Source organism: Sphaeramia orbicularis, chromosome 16 (assembly GCF_902148855.1).
Source record: "Sphaeramia orbicularis chromosome 16, fSphaOr1.1, whole genome shotgun sequence".
Taxonomy (NCBI): domain Eukaryota; kingdom Metazoa; phylum Chordata; class Actinopteri; order Kurtiformes; family Apogonidae; genus Sphaeramia; species Sphaeramia orbicularis.
Window position 1 is genome coordinate 53,761,138 of NC_043972.1, and position 23,823 is coordinate 53,784,960.

Sequence of the window (23,823 nt, forward strand, 5' to 3'; positions counted from 1 at the left end):
AAATCCCAGGACTGCAAATTCAGCATTTTCTTTTTAAGTATTTTCAGTGGAGGTAAATTACCATCTAAGTCAGGTCGATGACCCCATGGGCCTTTGAAACCTGTAAGAAAAGCATTAATTTTTTTTTTTTTTTTTCAGAAATGTGGCTTCTGTTTGACAGCAGCAATATATGTATGCCAAGAGATTAACTTGCAGCCCAACTTCTCAGAGAGAAGCTTGTAAAGCTAGAGAGTATTGAGTATGATAGATCCCAGACCCTCCCAAACTCTTTCTGTGGCTTTTTGACAAATACCTCGACTGCCACTGAAAAAGACACTTTACATTCTTTTCCCCATGGAATATACACAGAATGAAATCCTCAACTCCATTTATTTATGTATTCTATATACTTAAGGAAGTTGGACCCTGCAGGACATAATCTGTAGGGTTTTATTAATCTGTATAAACTAGGGCCAGAGGTGGGAAAAGTCAGTAAAAATACTACTTAGAGTACTTCACTTGACGATTTACTTTCTAACAACCTCTTAACTTTCTTTCTATTTGTCTACTTTCTACTCACACAAGTTTTTTTTTTTTTTTTACTGTAGATTTACTACATTTGCAGGGAATTTTTAATTACACATAGAAAAGACAGTCCCTTGGTGTACCCATTGATGCTTGCTACACACAACAAAGAAAAATGACAAAAAAAGTGCAACAAAACAGAAACATTTTGTTGATAAGACATAAAGTTCAGGCAATTTGGAAAGTCAGAATCATTTCAAACAGCTTCTATAACTGTCCTATGTTTTAATTTTACAATTGCAGTACATTTCAGACCCTGTACCTTTTCAGTTTTGCTGCAGTAAAGAAGTTCAATCAGCCTTTGTACTTTTACAGTACAGTATATGCTTTAGCCAACTTGCTTGTTTAGAAAAATTATAAGACTTGATATGTGGATATGACCTTAACTGTGCAGCTGCATGTTTCCCTCCTTCACTCTCAGCCTCCCAGAGCCAGACCTGTGGGCTGCAGCCAGCTTGAAACTAGGGCCACTGGCGGCTCTGTCTCTTGTATTAAACCTGAAGGCAGGAGTACAAATAGAGGATATGAAAATCCAAATATAAAAATCCCCTTGGCATATTTCAGCCCAGGCCAGTCCATAGAGCATAGTAAAAGGGGAAAAAACCTCTTCACAGATCTTTTTGACAGACTTTACTTAACAGAGGCAATTTGTAGTGGTGAAATTACTGCAAGTTTGTTCGGAGATCAAAACAGTCTCGGACGCCCTTCCTCCACCCAATAAATAGTAAAACAAGTGTACTTGTACCCACTTCCAGGGGCATATTACCAGGCTGTAAGACAAGATTCTACAAATAGTATCCACGATGCAGTCAAAATAGGACTTGAGAAAGAGAATGTTACAGAAATAGAGTGTATGGAGTAAGCCAAAAAAAAATAAAATTTTAAAATAAAGTACAGAAGTAAAATGATTTCAAATTACTGGCATTAAATATGTAACACTGTTGCCTGAAAGGTTTTGAATGTGTCAGATAAGGGCTGAGCAATAAAATGATAATTGCTGTAACATAATTTTATGGAGCAATTATACAATTATTTTTTGTGTTTAAAATGTTTTGGATATTTGACATATTTTTGTGTTGAACACTTTATTGTTATAATGGTGTTGAATGTTCTGCTGCTGGACAAGCATTTATCATGGTCTGACCATAAAGACTAATTTAAAACCACACATGGCTGTTTTTGATTCCTTTAAGCTTCTCTCAGGCCACAGAATCCACCACTGAACCTGAAAGAAAGGAACATTTAACATTTATTATGATCATTGACATTTATCGACAAGTTATCATGATCAGAGTTTGATTTAACTATAGTATTATTGTGAATTAGAATACACACAGACAGACAGACAGATAGACAGACAGACAGACAGACAGACCTTCATCCTCTGTCCTTCTGATACTTCCACTCCTGTGTGTGCTTCCATCCGTGTTTCCAGGCCCCATCTGCAGAGATCGAGTGACAGCCAACACTCACTTAAAAGCAGCTGGGTGGGTCCTAATTATTTCTTTGAAGACTCGCTTTTCTACCCTGTCTGAGCTTCTGATGAGCTTCACTTTAAAGAGTCATTAAGGCCAGACAGACGCACACACACACATACTCATGCACCCCACTGCATTTGTCACATAGACTTTAATTTTGACTCCAGACTGCAGATTCATAAGAATATAATGTTGAAACATATTTTAAAGCAACATGTTGACAGATACTGCAATATTATGATTTCATTTTCAACAAACCTAATACAAGATCTTAAGAGTTTTCTGTTGTTAGTTACATGTTTGCAATAGCCTATGTGTGTCTGGGATGAAAGTGAAGCCCTAATTGCAAAACTAGGCAATTACTAGACTTAGAATCTTACTTAGACTCAGGGAACAATGTAAATAAAGTGTACATGAGAGAAGTGTGACCTCAGTGAATCCAAAATGATTCATCTAAAACCCTAGAAAGGTCCTTAAGTGCAATAGGGCAATTACAATCACTTCTTTCTTTTGCACAACAGCAAAGAGAAGCAATCAATGATAAGGTCACCTGAAGTGTGTTTAGTGGAGCTTCACGCTGTGGCTCCTACACATAAAAAGACTGAAATACATACAATGAAATCATTTAAAAGCAGAAGCGAAGAAGGGGGTTCAAAGGGGAGACAAAGAAAAAATGGATCTCTCTCTCTCTCTCTCTCTCTCTCTCTCTCTCTCTCTCTCTCTCTCTCTCTCTCTCTGTTCATAGACGCAAACATTGGAAAAGTTCAGTGAATGGAACACAAGGTGAAATGGGGGGAGATTGTGATTATTACAAACCTTAAATACCAGGAGGTCGGAAGAATTTTAAAGAGTGCACGTGAGAGGAGAAGGAGTCCAGGACACCGGGAGGAGAGGGCCGACAACAGTCTGGAGAGAGAAGGAGGTTTTGGAATGGACTGGAGGCAGGAGGAGGTCCCGGCTTAAACCGAGGAGGCAGGACTTCTGGCTCCGTGGTGCGCTCTGGCACTAGGGAGGTTCCTGTGGAAGCGGAATGGGCAGAGACAGGTCTTAGACGCTTTTAGTCCGCGCACAGACACTGCAGACTGCACTCCACTCCTCAGCATCACGCATCCGTGTACCAAACGGACCGGGCACTTCGGAGCGCAGCTGTTAACGTACCCTGTTGGGAGCTGACGAATGGGAAAGGTCTGAAAACTTTTATAGTCTTTGTTGTGCCATAAGTCCACAGACATTTATTGGAGCTCATGACGCTCGTTTGGGTCTCACAGCCGGAGTTGAGCGACATTGATTCTCAGTCGATCACAGAGGTTCGGTTGGTCATTATTATTATTATTGGATCCTCCTGCTCATGGGACTGTTTTTTTTTTCATCTTGACATCCTGTTTTTCGCGTCCGACATGCACAACCCTGCTGTCTCCTGCTTGTCGCAGAGCCTTTGTGGGTGGAATGGGGTTGTAATGTGCGCACGTCTGGATGACCGCTGCTTTGGATTTCACAACAAACCAACAAACTGAAAGCTCTTCTGTTTAGACTGGATTGAAAATCGAAAGACTGCACAAGATACACAAAAAGAGGATTTGTTAAAGCTTATCTTTGAGCTGGGTTCATTTAGTGTATAGTAGATTTTTGAGGATGTTGCCCCCCTGTGTGAACCCTCCTCCCTCCTGGTCCACCTGTAGGCTTTTCTTCTGCTTCTTGTTGCTGCTCCAAACGCCCCGGTCCTCCTCTCCACTAATTACAGGTAAGATTAAAGACATCACATGGTTTTATAATCATATATCTCTTCACGTAAAAAGCACCCAAATCCCCGGTTGTTCGTTGGCTCTCCTCTTTTTTCTTTCAGTCTGTTTCTAGTCCGCAGGGAGCGCACGCGCATCAACCAGATCATCAGCCGGTTTTAGCTCATACCATGGAAATGCTCTATTTTTATTTGGGAATTCGTTATGTGTTTTATATTATGCTAAATTTATTTCAGGCATAATTACTTAAGCTACAATCCCGAGTTCCTCGCATTTGAACCCATAAAGACCCAAACATCCATCAGTGACCAAAACCATCTACTGATGCAAACTGTGTAATACCTGTTGATCCTCTAATCCTATCAATATATGTAAATAATTGGTGTAAAATGTAGTTTGTCATCTTTTGATGGTCCCCAGATATGACCCATTTAGATGTTCAGATCTCCGTAGTGAACATTGAAACACTGTTATCTTCTACAACATTGATTCACCGGTAAAACCTATGGAGTTGTATCAATGACAGTGTATGGACACACTGGGTTCATGTTCAGTTTATGATATAATTTGCTGAAAAAGTCATTTTTTCTGCTGTTTTCTCTGTTTTTTGTTTGTTTGTTTGTTTTGTTTTGTTTTGTTTTTAAATATATATATAATAATCCTCAACGTTAATATGAGCCCTGATCTATATTATCAATAAATGAAATCTAGGAAAATACATGAGTTATACTGATAAAATAGAAAATACAGAGGGTACAATTATAAATACATGGTAATAAATCACTTAAGAAAGGTTAAATATAGAGAAAATTTCATTTGGGAACTGACATAAAAGTAGCACTGGGAGTTTATGGGTTAAAATTCAAAATTTTTCCAATTGCATTTATCCCTCTGTACTCCATCTCTAACCTGTGTGTGAGCATGGCCACAGTAATGCCAAGACCCATTTAAATGCATAGCCTGGTTATTTGCAGCTGAACTTGTCATTTCCAGAACTCATTTGTAATCAAACAAATAATGATGGCGTAAAGTGTTAAAGTGCTAACAAAATTCATACAAATAACTAACTTTTAAATGAAGTGTTGATTTTATTATTCTAAATATTCTAAGTATTCACTTCATCCTCGCTTTTAATTAAAAACTGCGCTACAAGAGTAAATCACTTTCCTTAACCCATGAAGACCCAGTGCTACTTTTGTGGCAGTTCCCAAATTAATTTTTCTCTCTAGTTAACCTTTCCTAAGTGATTTATCACCATTTATTATAATTTTACCCTCTGTATTTTGCATTGTGCAGGGAAAGACATGTATTTTCATATATTTAATTTATATTCGTAAAAGCTGAGAGGAAATTCAAAGGTTATTAGATGAAAACAGATATCAATAACTGAACATAAAACAAACATCTCCATCCGCTGTCATTGATCCAACTCCATGGATTTTACCGGTGAATCAATGTTGCAGAAGATGACAGTGTTTCAATGTTCACTACGGAGACTCTGAACATCTAAATGGGTCATATCTGGGGACCATGAAAAGATGACAAACTGCATTTTACACCGATTATTTACATGTACTGATAGGATTAGTGAATCAACAGGTATTAAATATTTTAGATCAGTTGATGGTCTTGTTTGTCAGTGGCTGCTTCTTGAAGGGTTTATCAACTTTAATGAAACATTTTCTGTCTGATAAATTCATTGGCCTATCCACTCTCACCACTCACCATATATCCCGCCTGCTCTCTTCTTGAGAGCTGCTTGACAGCTGCATTGTATCAGAGCATATCATCTTTTTGCCCTGCAGCTCCACTGAGAAATGAGAATAACAGAGTGTGAGTGCTGTCATGGTTGTCCTCTGCGTATATTTGGGTATCAGTGCCATGAGGGAGTTACCACTTGTGGTAATTATAAGATGGGCATTACATTAAATACATTTAATTATTGTTATTTACATGTTCTAACTTCCCTAGGGGTCACAGGGAAGATTCCCATGGCAACCAGAGTTGAGTTTCATGGTAATTTAATTTCCACAACAAAGAAATCATTGAAAGAAATGTTTCAGACAGGATCTTTCACCTTAAAGCTATTTACTCCTTATCTGTAAACAAAGAAAAAAAAATCTTCACATGGCAAAAGTCAAGGCTATTGATCTGTTTTAGCTCTGATAAGCATGATTTCTTTATACTAAGGGTTCCCCTCTCTTTGCTGTTTTACTGTCTTTTTTTTTTCATGAATTAGACAAAAAAGACTGTCACTGTGACCAAACCTGCACCAGATAGGTCATCATATATCAGACAAGCATATGTATTTGTTAGAAATAAAATAATGTTGGAAACCCATTAAATGCAATTTCCCTGCATCAGCTGAGGCGATACATAAATGGTCTGATTTGTGCAGATCAGTTTCCCCCACATGGCACTGTAACATCTATCTGTTGTCTGCTAATTAAAAAAACTGTGGCAAAACTCTCTTCGTTCTACTACAGTAGAAGTACAGGTAGTTGTGTAAATGTAAGAGACTGGTAAAACTCAAGTAAAAGTACAAAAAAACAAGTTCTGAAATTTTATCAAAGAGTAAAAGTAAGTAAATAATTTTTGCTGTTTCTGTCCTAAGATAACTGAACCTAACATAATCCAAACTAGAAGCACTCGGAGAGCGCAGACCTCCGCCAAGGCTGATCAGTGCCCCCCCCCCCCCCCCCCCCCCTCGTGGGCCCCCACCCCCGATCACCACAAAAATTTAATCATTTCTTCCTTATCCCATTTCCAACAAACCCTGAAAATTTCATCCAAATCTGTCCATAACTTTTTGAGTTATGTTGCACACTAACGGACAGACAAACAAACAAACAAACAAACAAACAAACAAACAAACAAACAAACAAACAGACAAACAAACAAACAAACAAACAAACAAACAAACAGACAAACAAACAAACCCTGGCAAAAACATAACCTCCTTGGCGGAGGTAATCATTAAACAGACACCTTAGGTTGGTAGGATAGGCTTCAGCACCCCATGACCCTTATGAGGAGTAAGCGGTTCAGAAAATGGATGAAGGGATGGATTAAGTAGAGAGGAACCTTTTGTCTGCAGTTAAGCCTTACATCGCTAGATCTGTTATGGAAGATATGCCCTTCTTTATATGCCAAGAGGTCATTTTCTCTGTCTTATTGCCTCATCCACTCGAAATCTGTCTTTGTGAAGGCATATAATGATACAAAATAACATAGAACCCTTGAATGTATTCAAAATAAAATAAGATTTTTGTAACATTCCCTTTGAAAATGTAAGCACATATTTTTGTTTTCAAATGGAGTGAGTAAAACTAAGGAGACATCATCAAAAATAAGTACTGGAGTAAAGTACAGATGCCTGAAAACTCTACTTACTACTTCTGAACACCAGGCAGCTCTGGAAAGGTTAAAGTCTTAGAACAGTCCTCCTGGCAGTTCAGTGATTTCATTTGAAGTTCTAATTCATACCTCCTCTAAATGAGGAATTTTGTTGAATGCAGTTCCACTTTTGTTCCTTCATTCCCTACCTCCTTTCACATTGTTGGTTGGACAGCATCTTTTGACATTTAAGCCTCTTAAATTATCTTTATTAAAGGTTTTCTGAGCAGGTTTAAATCACAAAATGTGATAATTTATTATATGTTGATAGCTATTTGTAATCAAAAGATACATTCTCCAGTTACCATTGCCTTATTTGGGACTTCGGTAGTTTTCCAAATTGAACTTTTCTGTCAACTTTCTCATTCACCAGCAGACATGGAGAGATGGTGGATGTCTGGAGATCAGTCATAGTCAAAGCTCTGAGTGTCCTGTTGTTCATGAGCTTCAACTGTTGGAGTGACTCAGTGTCATTTTTCTCTTTATTAATCTTCTAAAACTTTTCCTATTTCTATATGTATGTATGTACAGGGGTTGGACAAAATAATGGAAACACCTTCACCTCAAGATGATAATGCCCCAATCCATACAGCTAGAATTGTTAAAGAATGGCATGAGGAACATTCTAATGAAGTTGAGCATCTCGTATGGCCGGCACAGTCCCCAGACCTCAACATTATTGAGCATTTATGGTCAGTTTTAGAGATTCAAGTAAGACGTCGATTTCCACCGCCATCGTCTCTAAAAGAGTTGGAGGGTATTCTAACTGAAGAATGGCTTAAAATTCCTTTGGAAACAATTCACAAGTTGTATGAATCAATACCTCGGAGAATTGAGGCTGTAATTGCCGCAAAAGGCGGACCTACACCATATTAAATTATATTTTGTTGATTTTTTAAGGTGTTTCCATTATTTTGTCCAGCCCCTGTAGATTTATTGTTGTCTCAGACTATATTCTCTCATTTGAATGTAAAAAATAGAGTATTTGAAAGGTTATGGTTGATCAATAATATTGATATGATATGATGTGATGTGAAATATTATTGTGGCACTTGTCACTGTCACTTGTCACATGCTGAGAGATGGCAAAAGTTTTCATTGAGGATTTTTTTTCAAACATCAGTTGTATAATTATTATTATTATGTATTGAATTCTAGTTTAGGTGTATTTTCTTTTTTTTTACTCTTATATGGTGTATATATAACCACTGCTATTAACCAGGGTTATATAACACAGTTAGAACAGTAATTTGTAAAATATGTACTAGACAAATTTTATCAATATGATAATTAAAGAAATGTAGATAAATAAGTGTGCAGAAATATTGTTGTGTATAATTATAATTAAGAGGTTACAATGTGGAGTTAAACAGTTTGATGGCCACAGGCAGAAATGATTTCCTATGCATTTAGTGCATTTTGGTGGAATCAGTCTGTCACTGAACATCCTTCTTTGACTGACCAGCACGTCATGGAGTGGGTGAGTGGAGTGGTCCAATATTGTCCTGAGCTTAGACAACATCTGACACCACTGTCAGAGAGTCCAGCTCCAACCCACCAATGTTACTGGCCTTGTGGATCAGCTTATTGAGTCTGTTGGCCTTGTGTTAAACATCTGTTTTGAATTATCCAAACAAGGCTACAGTTGTCACAGTTTAATATGAAGCGTGTATCATCAAATGTCAGCAAACACAACAGCATAACATAGTAACTTTATATCCTAATAGCTTCATAATCAAATTCATCAGGAGAGAAGAAATAGTTTCCTTCATTTAGCTATGGATAAGGACAGCTATTTCCTTATGTTGAAAACATCATTTTTTCCATCATTTTGTCACTTTCTTTGACTCTGAAAGTTGTGACTAACCGGTTGTATCCTCAGCTTATTATATTCTGATGCATTGGTCAAAAACCCCTTGACATTACTCCTCAGTCCTTCTTGGGATTCATATGCTTTCACAGTAACACATCAGATTGTGCCTGTGAATATTTTCAGTGTATACCTCTACAATCCAGTACATTAAAAATGTGTATACACTCTAAAGATACTTTTATGTTATTTTAGAACATTTTAATGTAGAAATACTGCATATAGCACTTTTGTGATTTGTAGTTTTAAACTCTTCTTTATGATCAGATTGTAATAAAACAAAACAATAAAACATTGGAGTGAAAAAACATCATACACGGTATTACATTGAAAGCAATTAGTTTTGATTACAGGATGCATTCTCTGTAGCATCCTTTATACCATGCAATGCTTATGCAGTATCACAATAAATTAGGTAGACTTCAAGCACTGTGTAAAGTCTTCACCAGCCTCACCTCAGGGGCGTTTAAGTCTTGATTCTGTGGTGGCCAATCCATGTGTAGAAATGATGTCATATGTGGTCTGAACAAATCTGTCACAAGTCAAATGTGCCAAATGAATCCTGTATCCAGACTTTCTTGTCTTATATGCCCATGCTATCAGGAGAAAAAATCCACTATTGGAAAAACCTCAGCAGCTGACCTTAAAACCCGTAAAGACCCAAACATCCACTAACTATCAAAACGATCTACTGATCTTAAATGTATGTTAACTTTTAATCCAATAATCCTATTAATAGATGTAAATAATTAGTGTAAAATGCACTTATTCATCTTTTTGTGGTCATCAGATATGACTCATTTGGATGTCCAGATCCTCCATAGTGAACATGGAATCATTGTCATCTTCTACAACATTGATTGACCAGTAAAACACATGGATGAAGTGGATGGAGATGTTTGTTTATATGTTCAGTTATTGACGCATTTTGCTGAAAGAATCACTTTTTCTTCAGTTTTCTCTGTTTCTGATATAATAACCCCCAACTTTAATCTGAGCTTTTATGAAAATCTACATAATGAGTAAATTGAATATAGGAAAATACCAGATTTTCACTGAAAAAAGGCAAAACACAGAGGATAATATTATAACAAATGATGATAAATCACTTCAGAAAGGTTAAATATGGAGGAAAAAATAATTTAGGAACTGCCACAAAAATAGAACTGGGTCTTTATGGGTTAACGTTGGTTGATCCCACCTTCACCATCTGCCTCCTGTTCCTTGCAGGTACAGAGGCCAGCTGTGAGAATGAAGGAGAGGTCTTGCACATCCCTAACATCACAGACAACCCCTGTATCACCTGTGTCTGTCTGGTAAGAACAAATTGTTGTGTTTTTCTGTTGCAGACTGCAGTTTGCTGCTGTGACTTTCCTTTCAATGACTTGCCACCTGGTATGTTTGCTCTCAGCAGCTTGCCCAGCTTCAAGTTGCTGTTTCAGGCTTCTACATATGACCTCTTTAAACACTGATAGTGATATTTGGGGAGCTGATTATTGTGCTGTGTGTAATGTTTGTTATCATAGGTTGTGAAAGAGTCAACTGGGGCATTATGAGGTTAGATTTTGGCTGGGAAAACTGAAGTTTTGTAGGTGAAAAAGGTAGTAGTTTGTCTGATGTAGAAGGAAAATTCAATAATGCAGTACGTTTATCTACAAAATTGTTGTGGCACAACAAGCTGAAATGCTGCTGCAATTCCAATTAACAATAGAACTTAGAGAAAATATCAGAAAAAAAATGTTTAAAATGGGAACATAGAGAAAATATACCTTTACTTGATTAAAAAAAATATTTTTTCCTCAACAATGTTTATTGAGTGTTCTCTAGAAACATGTACAATACATACAAAGAAAACAGAAAAATTTATATAGAAATTAATGTCGTTTACAACATCCATCCATCCATTATCCACCGCTTTATCCGGGGCCGGGTAGTGGGGGCAACAGTCTTAACAGGGATGCCCAGACTTCCCTCTCCCCAGACACCTCCTCCAGCTCTTCCGGGGGGACCCCGAGGCGTTCCCAGGCCAGCTGAGAGACATAGTCTCGCCAACGTGACCTAGGTCTTCCCCGAAGCCTCTTCCCGTCGGGACATGCCTGGAACACCTCCCCAGGGAGGCATCCAAACATATGCCTGAGCCACCTCAGCTGGCCCCTCTCGATGTGGAGGAGCAGCGGCTCTACTCCGAACTCCTCCCTGGTGACTGAGCTCCTCACCCTATCCCTAAGGGTGCGCCCAGCCACCCTACGGAGGAAACTCATTTTGACCGCTTGTATCCAAGCTTGTATTCAAGTGGTCGAAATGAGTTTACAACATAATGCACATAAATAAAATTAAGCACTCATTCTTTTAGAGAAAATTTAGTCAAACTTTGTTTACACATGATTATTAAGACACATTGAGCCTTGAAGTGTCAGAAGAGGTACAGATTGTACTTGTAAATACACATCATATTAACACAGTTTACCATTCATCTACAGATGTTACATGTAAGGATTCTGATATTGGTACAGCAAAAAAACAAAAACAAAAAAAAAACACACATACTCAAAAAATAGCTTTTGTGCAAAATCTTTGTCCTTTAATGATTTATAAATGGGTCCCAAATGCCTTAATTTGCCTTTTTTATCCTTTTGTGTATATATCATTTTTTCCAAGCGGGACATTTGCTTAAGACACTGTCCAATACTTGGTCAACCTGTACATTTCCATGTTTAGGAAATGACTCTTGGCTTATAAGAGACACTTGGGATGGATGTTTTCTCCATCTCATCATTTGTCCTTCTGAATATGTACCCAGAAAAAACCTCATCAATATTAATTGACAGAATTTCCCGCACTACTAATCAAACCTCCTGCCACAATTCCTTAACTCTCCCACATTTCCAAATTCAATGAATGAATGTCCCTTTTTCCTCGTTAAAACTGTTACATGTGTCTGAAATGTTGAGGTTCAGTTTATAGAGTTTCTCAGGTGTAAGATTAAGCCTCATCAACCATTTATTCTGCAGAAACTTAAAACGTGTTTTAGCCATCAGACCCTGAGCTCTTCTGCATTTCCTTTTACAGTCTTCAACAGGTATTTCCACCTATTAAATCCTCCCTCCATGCTTTTAATTTAGATTCAGAGGATTGAGAAGATTTGGCCTTCAGCAAAATTTAAACCTCATATGATTACTCTTCTGAAGACTTTTTTAAAATGGAGAAATACTAAGAATATCTAGCAACTGAGGCAATATGGTACAAGTCACAGCAAGAAGGTCCTGGGTTCAATTCCAACACCAGCCGGTGTGGGGTGGCAGGCAATTCTGTGTGGAGTTTGCATGTTTTCTCTGTGTCTGCGTGGGTTCTCTCCATCCAAAGTCATGTTAATTTGTCAATCTAAATTGCCCATCAGTGTGAATGTGAGTGTGAATGGTTGTTTGCCTCTATAATGAAGTCCAGGGTGTACCCCGCCCTTGCCCATTGTTAGCTGGGATAGGCTCCAGCCCCTGCAACCCTCTGAAGCATTAAGTGAATTAGAAAATGAATCTTTCGACTAATAAAGTTTTTAAGCTGTAGATATTTTAAAGAATATTTTGAATAATTTGTACTTAAATCCCAGTTATCCAAATGTTTTCAAATTTCCATCCTCAAGGTATATATAAATATCCTTATTTTGTCTTATTCCTTTTTCAGCCCAAAGTTTGAAACCATTGTCTTCCCTATCTCGTATGAAATATTTATTTCCCAAGATTGGACTGTGTCTAGAGAACACAGATTTTTCATTCAGGTATTTCTGTATTTTGTACCATGAAGAAATCATATTCCTTACTAAAAATTTGATGTTTCTGAGGAATAATAAAATCTCATCTTTCTAATTTGGATTGCCCAGAAATACCGTAATCTGTTTGGTCTTTGTAGCCCTCTCCTGTTGTAATGGGAGTACATTCGGGATAGACAGAGTCTGGGGTGTCTATTTTTTTGTATGAAATCAATTAATGTTTTCTTTGAGTAAGAAAATCCTCAGTTTGATAGACTGGAAGTGACGACCATGTATAATTGGATTCACAAACAGATGCTGTAAATGGATTATAATTTGCCTCCACTATTTTGTCTAGCCTGTGAGTTATTTGTGTGCCGATGAATCGTGTTCTCAGACACTGACATTTGGAAGTATTCCTGGGTCCATGCAGGGATTTCCATCATGGAATTATGCCGGGTTTTAATGTAGTGCTGCCTTAGTTTTCAAAGATCAGAGGCATCCAGTCTTTATTTATCTCATCTAATCTAATGATTATATCTGTGTATATTGTAGATGATGAGATATTCCAAGTATTTGCAGTTCTGTCTTGACCAACACTGATCTAAAATTGATCTACAATTTGTAGACAGTTTTTCACAGACTGCTGACTGCCTATCTTCTGTGAAGCTCTTGACTCTTTACCCAATCATGTGATGTGTGCACTGACCTGTTGCAAGCTTTTTGTTCTGAACAGAGCTTTTAAAAGGTGATGGGTGTTCAATGAGCCTAACCAAACTTAGATCTTTTTTTGTTGTATTAAGAATAAAATAAGGGTTTAAGAGATTTGCAAGTCATTGCATTCAGTTTTTAGTTAGATTTTTCAGTCCTCTAATAGTATGACCCAAGGCTGTGAATGGCTGCCGTCTGCCAGTCTGACTGAGCTGTCCTCTGTGTTATCAGGCAGACATCAGCCAAAGCCCTGTTGAATGCTATCAGTCATCAGCAGGCAGTGACCAGCCTTTCATCTCTACTTTAACCAAGCCCACACCACCCTATGCTGCAAACACACAATTTGGCTTTTGTTTATCTCCTTTAGCATTTTTAACATGGCAGGAACAGATATCGGTATCAGTTAGCATTCATAGTGTTTCTTTAGTGAACAGCTTGGCTTTTAAAGGGTTGACACATTTCCTTGCTTAACTGATTTTAAAGCTAGAAAGAAATTGTCTTCCTCTGCCAAGGTACATAGTTCTGCAATTTAATCATATTTTGATTTATGGTTACAGTCAATGTAAATGTGGTGAATGTAAAACTTGTAGCCATCTGATGAATTGGCAGCACATCCAGGGTGTACCCCGCCTTTATCCGTTGGTAGCAGGGATAGACTCCACCATCTCCACGTCCCTCCAGAGCAGGGACCCTCAACTTAAATAGCAAGAGGTCCATTGAGCCGTCCCTCCTAGACAGACAGACAGACAGACAACAGGTATCTACATTCCACATAGTTCAGGACTCCAGTAGTGTTACTGAGTGGGCCTTGCTGGGACTTTAATGACAATAAAAGAACCAGTGTTTTGTTTTTGACAAACGGCCTCACAGTCTGGGTAAAAGCCTCTGAAGTGCGAAGTCGTGATGTGGGCTGGAGTCTGCCAGAATTAAGAATTAAGTGGGTCAGAAAATGAATGAATGAATGAATTAGTTAATTAATTAATCAATTAATTAATGTAAAACTGCTTTAGGTGTGGTGAAACATACAACTTCAAAGTTACAACCTAATTTAAACCACAGTGTGGTTTTCATGAAACTGCTTTGAGTGTTTAAAAATGCTCATGCTGAAAAATAAAACTATTATGTCTGCCTTTCAAACCCAAAGTGTCAGTATCAATTATGTAACTGTTATTAAAACATTTACTTGAGCACTGTGACTGAGTTAGGGAAGCCCTCAAAGTTGCGGGTAGCAAAAGCTGAAATTAACAATAATTATACATGAGACACACACACACACACACATACATACACACACACACACACACACACACACACACACACACACACACACACACACACCTTTAGGATATTGGAGCAGCACCAGTGCTCCAGTGTCACTCATATGGCTGGTCAGTTCATCCAGAATACAGGCTAATGGGCCTTTCACTGGGGACACACAGAAGAGCCATTGTGAGTGTTAGGGTGAAGCTGAGCAATGTAATGGGGCCAGGAGTGGATGTAGCTGACAGACTGACTGGCAGGCATGTCACCATGATTATCTGTTATCTGTCAGCCGATCCATCTCCGTCACACTCTTCAACCTCCGAATCTATCTGTCTGCGCATATTAAGTGTCTTTTCCCAGCCCCTTGTCAGCTCGTCCTCTCCACACCTTTACTTGGCCCCTTACTTTTCATCTTTTTTTTTTCTCTTTTCCCAAGTGTTAATTTAATTTTTCAACACGTTTATGAACCAGTAAGTAACTGAAACATAATAAGACTCAACATTTTTTTACTGCTGCTCTCATGTTGTATTATTGCAACTTATTTTCACAGTTTTAGATATCACTTCTATCAGTTATAGTAGGAAGAAAATCATTTTGTAAATGACTACTCCTGAAATAGTGGAATGTCAAGTACAGTGGATGAAACCACCAGGTGTGGTCTATAAACGTAAAGAGTACTTCTTTTATTCACTTATTCTGGTATACAAATTTTGGGAAATTGTCTGCTTCCAAGATAAAATTGATAAAATCTTACATACATTGATAAGATGACCTTGAAAACAAATGATAAAACTGATGATTGGTAATGTTTCTAAGATATTTAATGACAAAGTTTTATTATGTTACATGTACATAAATGTTGCGCCTAAAAGAATCCCTCTATCTGAAGTGTCCAAGTGCTACCTGGGTAAGAATTAAACTTAAGAAGTCTCATGACTTATTGTAACTAAATGTTTTAAGAAAATACAAACTGAAACATCACTTAAAAAACAGTTATTCAGTATGTACATGGTGCTTTTTGGCCTGTCTCTTGTACACGGCATCAGGATCATTCCTTGACATATTCCAACATGTGGGGCCCAGCTCTGGTCCTGATCCCCTATTTTGCATCCAAAATAAAGATGATATGCCTTTTTCACAACAGCAGTTATACTGCAATTTTGTGATGCAAAGGTTACAAATATAACAGAAGTTATCTGCGTTGTTTACACAGTTTCGAGGCATCTCTGGTTCCTCAGATAAAAAAATATGAGGCAATTCGATAAAAGTATCACACACACTGGCAATTCTAAAAGCTGCTACATATGATTTAGATCAATGCTCATTGTGGCTTAAGAAATGTAGCAAAGTGAATAATATGTCAAAGAGGGCATGTTCTGTCAAAACATAGGCATAGATAAACATGTTCTACATAGCACATACATATCCTTTCAGTTAATAATTGGTCTCTCATTACTTCGTATAGAATTTCAATATTTGACTTATTACTGTATCTTGATAACTTTAGCCAACCATCATTTTTGACTTATTTTTTCTTTTTTAGTAACTGAAATTAGGTAAAGTTTAACTACTTTTATTCTGGAAGCATTTTGCTTGTAGACCAGTGTTATTGCTGAAGGCTAAATCCAAGAATATAACAATTAATCCTCGTTAAGTTACAGATGAGTAAAACCAAGCTCAGATTTTTTATCCATTTTTATTGCACAGTGATAAAACGGTCAAAGTTTACATTAGCCTGATAATTAACCATGTAAACATTCCAGATGAACTACCTGCAAAAGTAGTGGAGGTGAAAGGATACCCTTACTATCTGTGATCAGTCAGACTGCCGGTAAAGACAGAGATATGGGTCAAAGGTCATTTCCTGTCAGTGTCACATTGCAAACAGTAGGTGTTCAGTACAGGAGAGGTTGTAGTTTTACTTCTAAGCCACCTATGAACTCGGACACACCATTAAATTGACTACCATGGGGGCGGTGATTTTGCCTTGTAAAAGTACTGCCTTATTGGTTGATTTATTTGCCACTTTAAATTGAAATAACAAATTAAAACCCTCAGGTGACACTACAACACAAGCTGCAGAATTGCTCATTTTGTTGGAAAACTGGTAGTGCTTTATGGCTTTTAAAAACAATCTTTTCAAAGATTTTTTGGCATCCTTTTTATTTATTTTTTTGTTCTTTTTAAATAGATATTTTTGTTAAAGGTGCAGTATGGAAGATTTGTGGATACTTCATGAGTGCTCATGTGGCGATGAAACAAAACAATTCCTTTACATAAATGTCAGTATTTTTAATTTTCTAAATTGTATTAGCCATCAGGATAAATGCAAAGCTAACTAAAACTGCCAAAAACATTTTTTAATCCATTGCATTTAACTGTGACATTTTGGAGACAATGTTACAACTAAAACTCACAGTAATAAAATGCCTACACAACCACCATCCTGCTTCCACTCAGCTCTCCTCTCAGAGGGTCTGATCTTTTTGTTTAGAAAAAATGGTTCCCTTTGGTTTCTTCATAAGGGAAGAGTGAATAAAGTAAGCGGAAAGGTAAAAATTCAGAGAATCCTCTGAAAGACCTCATTCATAGAATTTTACTTTTTTGACAAGAATTAAAAAAAAAAAAAATTACATCAAAGTGACAACGTAACCTTATTTAAGGGTGACGATGGTGCAGTGGTTAGCACTGATGCTGATTCCAACCAGGGACCTTTCTGTGTGGAGTTTGCATGTTCTCCCCATGTTTGCTTGGGTTCTCTCCGGGTACCCTGGCTCCCTCCCACCTTCCACTGCACATTAAGTGCACATGCACTGAAAGGTTAATTGGCCAACTTAAAATTGCAAATAGGTGTGAATGTGATAGTGATTGGTTGTTTGTCTCTATATGTCAGCCCTGCGATGAACTGGTGACTCATCCAGGGTGTACTCCGTCTTTGCTCATAGATAGCTGGGATAGGCTCCAGCACCTCCTGTGACCCTAGTGAGGATAAAGGGGGTTCAGAAGATGAATGAATGAATGCTACTTAATTAGAAATTTAAAACCCCAAATCCAAATAGTTTTAAACATTTATGTTTAAAATGAGAATATTTTCTCATGTTTTCAATCATATATTTCCTATATTTTATTGAAAATAAATTTACTTATTAAAATCTTACTATTTTACCTCAATATTTAATGTTAAATAAGTGACTGCACAAATATTCATCCCCTTGATGAATGTGTAGGTTGCTGACTTAATTAGACTCAGTTCATGCAGAAAACTGTCAATGGAGTTCACTTAATGATCAAGAAAATGAAGGAATATGGTACATGTAAATCTACCTAGAGGAAGCTATCCTTATGAACTGAGAGTAGTGAGGGAGGCCACCGAGACACCCATGACTATTCTGAAGAAAGTAAAAGCCTCAGTAGCTGAGATGGGATTGGATTGGGTTCTTCACCAGCCAAACCTTAAAGACGAAGCCACTGTTGAAGAAATCTGAATTAGCATGTGGAAGTCTTCAAAATCAACTGGAAGAGGTTTCTTTGGTCGGATGAGACCAAAATGGAGCTTTCTGGCCATCAAACCAGATGCAGTGTTTAGCAGACACCATACAGTACACATCACCATAAACACTCTATGAAGCATGGTGGTGGCAGCATCATTCTGTGGTTGGACTTGAAAAACGCTGTGCACAACTAATCCTTGTGCAACCTGACAGGGTTTGGACAGTTTTCTAAAGATGACTCTCTTTCAAAAGAATAATAAAAAATAAATAAAAAAAAAAATAATGGAGGAAAATTGTAACCTGATTGAAATCTAAATTATATTGACCATGATTCCATTTTAGAAAGCAATAAAAAACTGTAAGTAGTGAAACACAGTCACCATTGGCACTATTGGTGGAATAGGTCAGCTTTCAAACATCCCAACTGTGTGTCCAGTTATAACGAAGAAAATTTTGTTGATTGCTGTTAATGTTTTCATATGTGTGTGTTTATCATATTTTAAAGACTAATTTCAAACAAGTGGTTTGAATTAATTACTTTCACAAATGTAATGGGGAGTGAGTATTCTGTCCTCAGCTTCCTCTAATGTTCATGTTTTACCGTTTTAAAACACCTGTACAGTGGCCTGTCTTTTCCTTTTAGTGTAGGCTTCCAGATGCTACATGTATACCCTTCAAATAAACATTATACAAAATAGTTTTTTTGTTTTCTTTGTTTATATATAATAGAGATTTAATCTCAAATCTTTAAATGTCAAGGGTGACTACACTTACACAAACTAGAAAACGTTTTGAGCCGAGCAAATCAGCATTAAGGCTGTTTCTGTGCTCTGAAGGTGACCTTAAGTTGACCTTCACTAATAAAAGAAGTAAATCATTGAATTGAGTTTAAATTTAAACTGCTAAAACTGCTCAGATCTCTTCAAGTGTACTATGTGAAGTATTGTGCCAAACTTCACACTAGAATCTTTTTTAATATTAAATTAGCTTAATATTAAAACAAGTTAATTTTGTTAGTGTAATATTCACATAAAACCATGTTCCTGAAGCCCAATATTATTTCACTATTAAAACAAGTCAAAATACTAATACAATTGTGTCAGTTATGAATGGATAAAACCATGTTCTTGAAGCCTGTAGGAGATGAATAAATATTTGTGATTCACAAGAGGTTCCACTCCTTTCAGTTTAAATATGAAAACCAATATGTTACAGCTTTCAACTTCTCTGTTTGTCTGAGACACATTGAATGTTTCATTTGGTCTTCATCAGTTCATTTGTAAATTCCATATACATCTACCCCCACATTCAAGCCTTCAACACATTCAAGAAAAAGTTGAAACGGGCCAATAGAGCGGCTATAATGAGTTAAAATAATGAACTAACAGTGAGAGTTGGACAAAGGTCATTGAAATCATCATTAAGTACAAAAGCAGCTCCCAGGAAATTCCCCGGTCTTTACAAACAAAAGTGATGGATGAAGGTTGTCAGTTTGTCAACATCTATGAGAAAACTATTGAAATGTTGTAAATGTTTTGTTTGTGGTAAACCTGTCAAATCAAAAGAAAAACATAACACTTCCAATGTCTCATGAAGGATCCTGTTGGGTTTCTGTAAATTGGCTTGAGAGTCTGGTTTCGACCAGCTCTATATGTAAAGTGTCATGAGATAACTTTTGTTATGATTTGGCGATATATAAATAAAAAACGATTGAAGCTGAACCCTACATTTAAGAAGTTTCAGCCAATAAAGTACTCAAGGGAATTCAGTGAGACTTTGAGACTGAACATCCTTTTACCTCCATAGCTTCAGGAGTATTTTATACATTGGCATAAATAAGCTAGGAGTAGATGTGTATCTGTGCAAGAGACGTTGGTGGGTTGACATCCAGTCGACCTACATAAGTACTGTGGTGGTATGTTGAGTGTTTATAAGGCACAGTGGCCTGTTGTGACCTATGACCCTGGCAATGGATAACAGAAAACAGAAGGAGATAGGGACATAACCTCATTTCAGGCTGTGTATGTTTCTAAGTTTTGATGTCTAATCAAACCAATTTCTTCTGTTGTTCCAGACATTTTGGGGGAACTGTAATCATTTATATTTAAATAAGACAGTAAAATATGTTAAAAAAATAATTAGAAATGGGGTGGTTGATAATGTAATTAAAATTTTAATTAAATTTAATGATCAACCCTAGACAGTGACAACATAACCAGTAGTGCCATAGTAAACTACTTGGGGTCAGTCTTTGCCTCATCATAGATTTTTCCATTTTGAAAAAAAGATTTTTCTCTCTGGAAAATTACACTTGGCAACCTAAATCACAAAAATTCATCATCAAAAGACAACATACAGCGGTGTGCAAACTCTACAGTGCAGCTTTCTCTAAGTGCAGGGAGCATGTCAATGTTTTACTGGCAGATATGAATTAAGACAGGTAAATAATGCTAGAAACACTAACTAACATTAAAGAGAAAAATTGACAAACACAGTATAAAAATCTACATTAATTGGTGAAAATCTTTTTTAGCTTTCATAACTTCATGAAAAAGTGTCTGGTGTTTCGGACTGTTCTAACAAACACCTACTGGCAACCAAAATAATCTACTGATCTAAAATGTTTAATAACTTCTGATCCACTAATCCTATTAGTGCATGTAAATAATTGGTGTAAAAATACAGTTTGTCATCTTTTCGTGGTCATCAGATATGACCCATTTGGACGTTCAGAGGCTCTGTAGTGAACGTGGAAACAACATAATCTTTTACAACATTGATTCACCTGTAAAACCCATGGAGTTTGATCAATGACTGTATGGAGCTTCTTGTTTTTATGTACAGTTATTGATATCTTTGCTGAAAAAGTCAATTTTTTTTCAATTTTTTCTGTTACTGATGTAAGAACCCTCAACTCTAATCTGAGCTTTTATAAACATCTACTTGATGAGTAAATTAACTGTAGGAAAATACGTGATTTTTACTGAAAAAATGCAAAAATACAGAGGAGAATATTATAATAAATGGTGATAAATTACTTATGAAAGGTTTAACAGAGAGAAGCATTAAAAGTACAAAAGTACCAATGGGACTTTATGGGCTAAAAAAAAAAAAAATCCATTTTAGAGCCGAAGGTTAAAGGCTTTATCAGTGACACCAGTTCCAAAAACTTTGGGGTGGTGTAAAAATGTTAATAATAAACAGAATCCAATATTTTGGAAATTTGATAAACAAATGTTGTACTCACAATATAACATAGAAAACATATCAAATTTTAAAACCCCAAAACATGCCATTTTAAAACACAGAAAGTTATAGGGTCTCTAGAGTTGATGGTGGCCGCGTTGCACGGGACTTGACTTTCCACCAGGTGTGCTGCAGCATGTGTCAGATGTATCCAAGAACCAGCTAGATGTTCTGCTTTACTAAATGTTTTCAGCAAGTCTATTTTTGACATGCTCCAAACAGTTCAGCAACCAATAATGAGAGATGGCTACGCAATGTGCCACTGAGTGGGGAAAGTGATTGGAAGTGTGTACTGTTTGGTGGTGAACTGCAGGCTTTGGTTTAGAGCTATGCTTCTTTTTATGAAATGTCCCCTTGGCTTCACAGCCCAGGACCTGTCAGGGGACAGCTAGTAGCTGCTAAACCATGTCAGGCCACAGGACCTACAGGGGTCTGACTTGCCTGGTTTGCTTCCATGATGCAAAGCAGCACTTCCAGTTCAGTCTCACTTCCAGCATTTGTGAAAAGATATGTTTAACATTGACTACCTGTCAAATTTTAACTTTTAACATTAAGTAAAATTCTTCCCCTAATGTGATTGACAGTAATTGGAAACATGACACTGATAATTTGATTTAACTTCTTTCTCTTCTTCAATGCTTGTTTTTTCTGCAGGATGGGAAAGCTGACTGTAAGCAGGAAAAATGCCCACTCGTTTCTGAAGACTGTGCTCTTGTGGTGAAACAGACTGGAGCCTGCTGTGAAAGGTGTAAAGGTAAAACAGACAGATAACAAACATGTATGCACAGTTAAAATGATGATGCTAATTATTGTCATCTCAGAGAAACACTACTGTTTTCATTTCTTTATCATTTTATCATGCAATAATAATAATACACAGAAACATGAAAGCTTTATTAACAAAGCTATGTGTAGTATTTCTGTGTTTAAATATTAGAAATGGTCCTTGAATTATGATCACAGTGACAAGAATAAGGAGCTCTGAAGGTATGCCAAAGGGATCAATGTACTGGACAGATGGCACAGGGCCTTTAACCAAAGTGTGGGTAAACAAGGGATGAACTGGGATGTGAACTGCTAAGAAATAACTTTTAGAATCAAATAAAGTGACAAAGTGATGAAAGCACTGTTGTTTTCACCACTGGAGACAGCTTTAAATGAACAGAATGGAGTTTGAGGCTGATATTGTAGCATCTCTTCAACACGATTGAGTTTGATTATGAAGGTATTGATTTACCTTGTGATGTCTCTTTAAAATTAGGCAATGGCTACTGCCACAGTACTGTGGCACGAATATTGGTTTGTCTATAGCCACAGAACCAATCAAATGTTAGCATTTGTACTAGAGCCAATCATGGATACTGTTACATGAACTCATTTGCCTCTTGTTGCCACAGCACTGTGGTGATATATGGCATATACTTGAATGCATTCTTTTGTGCATTTTGCTACCACAGTACTGTGGCAATTGATGGAAGAAACAAAAAAATAGTAATAGTATATAGTATAGAATAGGAATTATTGTTCTAAATGCTCTGTATGTTGTTTTATGGTGTTCTTTGCTCTGTGCAGTCAGTGAAGATGGAGAAGGTGGGCGGAGCTACATGTTAGATGCAGCAGTGTGTCATGTGACTTCTCAGCTCTGTGTCACTTCAGTGTATTGAGTGCTGTAGTCTGAATTCTGCACTCTGAATGTTGTCCCTGTGGCTGATTTATATTAATGTCAGATTTACCAACCAGCACCCTTGGTGCCGTGCCCCCCAAACAGATCTTTCGGGCAGCTATTGACAATACAAACTGTACAGTAAACAGTGTTGATGTTTGTTGTTACTGTGGCGGTTTTCTGTCTGAAAATGGAGATTACTTAACAGAGCCATAATGTATATTAGTAGCACATGAAAATTACGAGAAATACCTATGAATTTTTGTTTGAAGAAGAAAACTTAATGATAACACAGATGTGTATAAACAATGAGCTTTTTACTTTATTCAGTGAGTAATGCAATCTTTGGAAACAGTATTGATTCGCCAGTGGTTTTGTCATATCAATACTACAACCTGTTTAAAAGACTATCATGTGCATCTACTAATGGGCCACAAGGGGCAATGTGGCATGAATACACACAGATATGCTAAGCAGAACCTCTTCAAACGTAGAAGCATACCGCTAGGAACAACTTTATGTTCGCCATACACCCAGGCCCAAATATGATCAGCAGATTTTAAAGCTATGCTTATCAACCACATATATGTATTCTTCTTGTTGTAAAGGGCTTCAGTGTTAGGTTTACAGGCCATAAATGTTCAGTTATTTTTACAAGTC

General features: G+C 37.1%; 1 protein-coding gene across 1 annotated transcript in view; it reads left to right on the forward strand.

The window, feature by feature from the left end:
• The first annotated feature begins 2,922 nt into the window (after positions 1-2,922).
• The window catches only part of bmper (BMP binding endothelial regulator), a 45,921-nt gene continuing 25,020 nt past the window's right edge, over positions 2,923-23,823 (forward strand). The window contains exons 1-3 of the mRNA XM_030159235.1: positions 2,923-3,783; positions 10,278-10,363; positions 22,155-22,254. Of these exons, the coding sequence (XP_030015095.1) occupies positions 3,675-3,783; positions 10,278-10,363; positions 22,155-22,254 (295 nt within the window). The 5' untranslated portion in view covers positions 2,923-3,674. The remainder of the gene's footprint in view (positions 3,784-10,277; positions 10,364-22,154; positions 22,255-23,823) is intronic.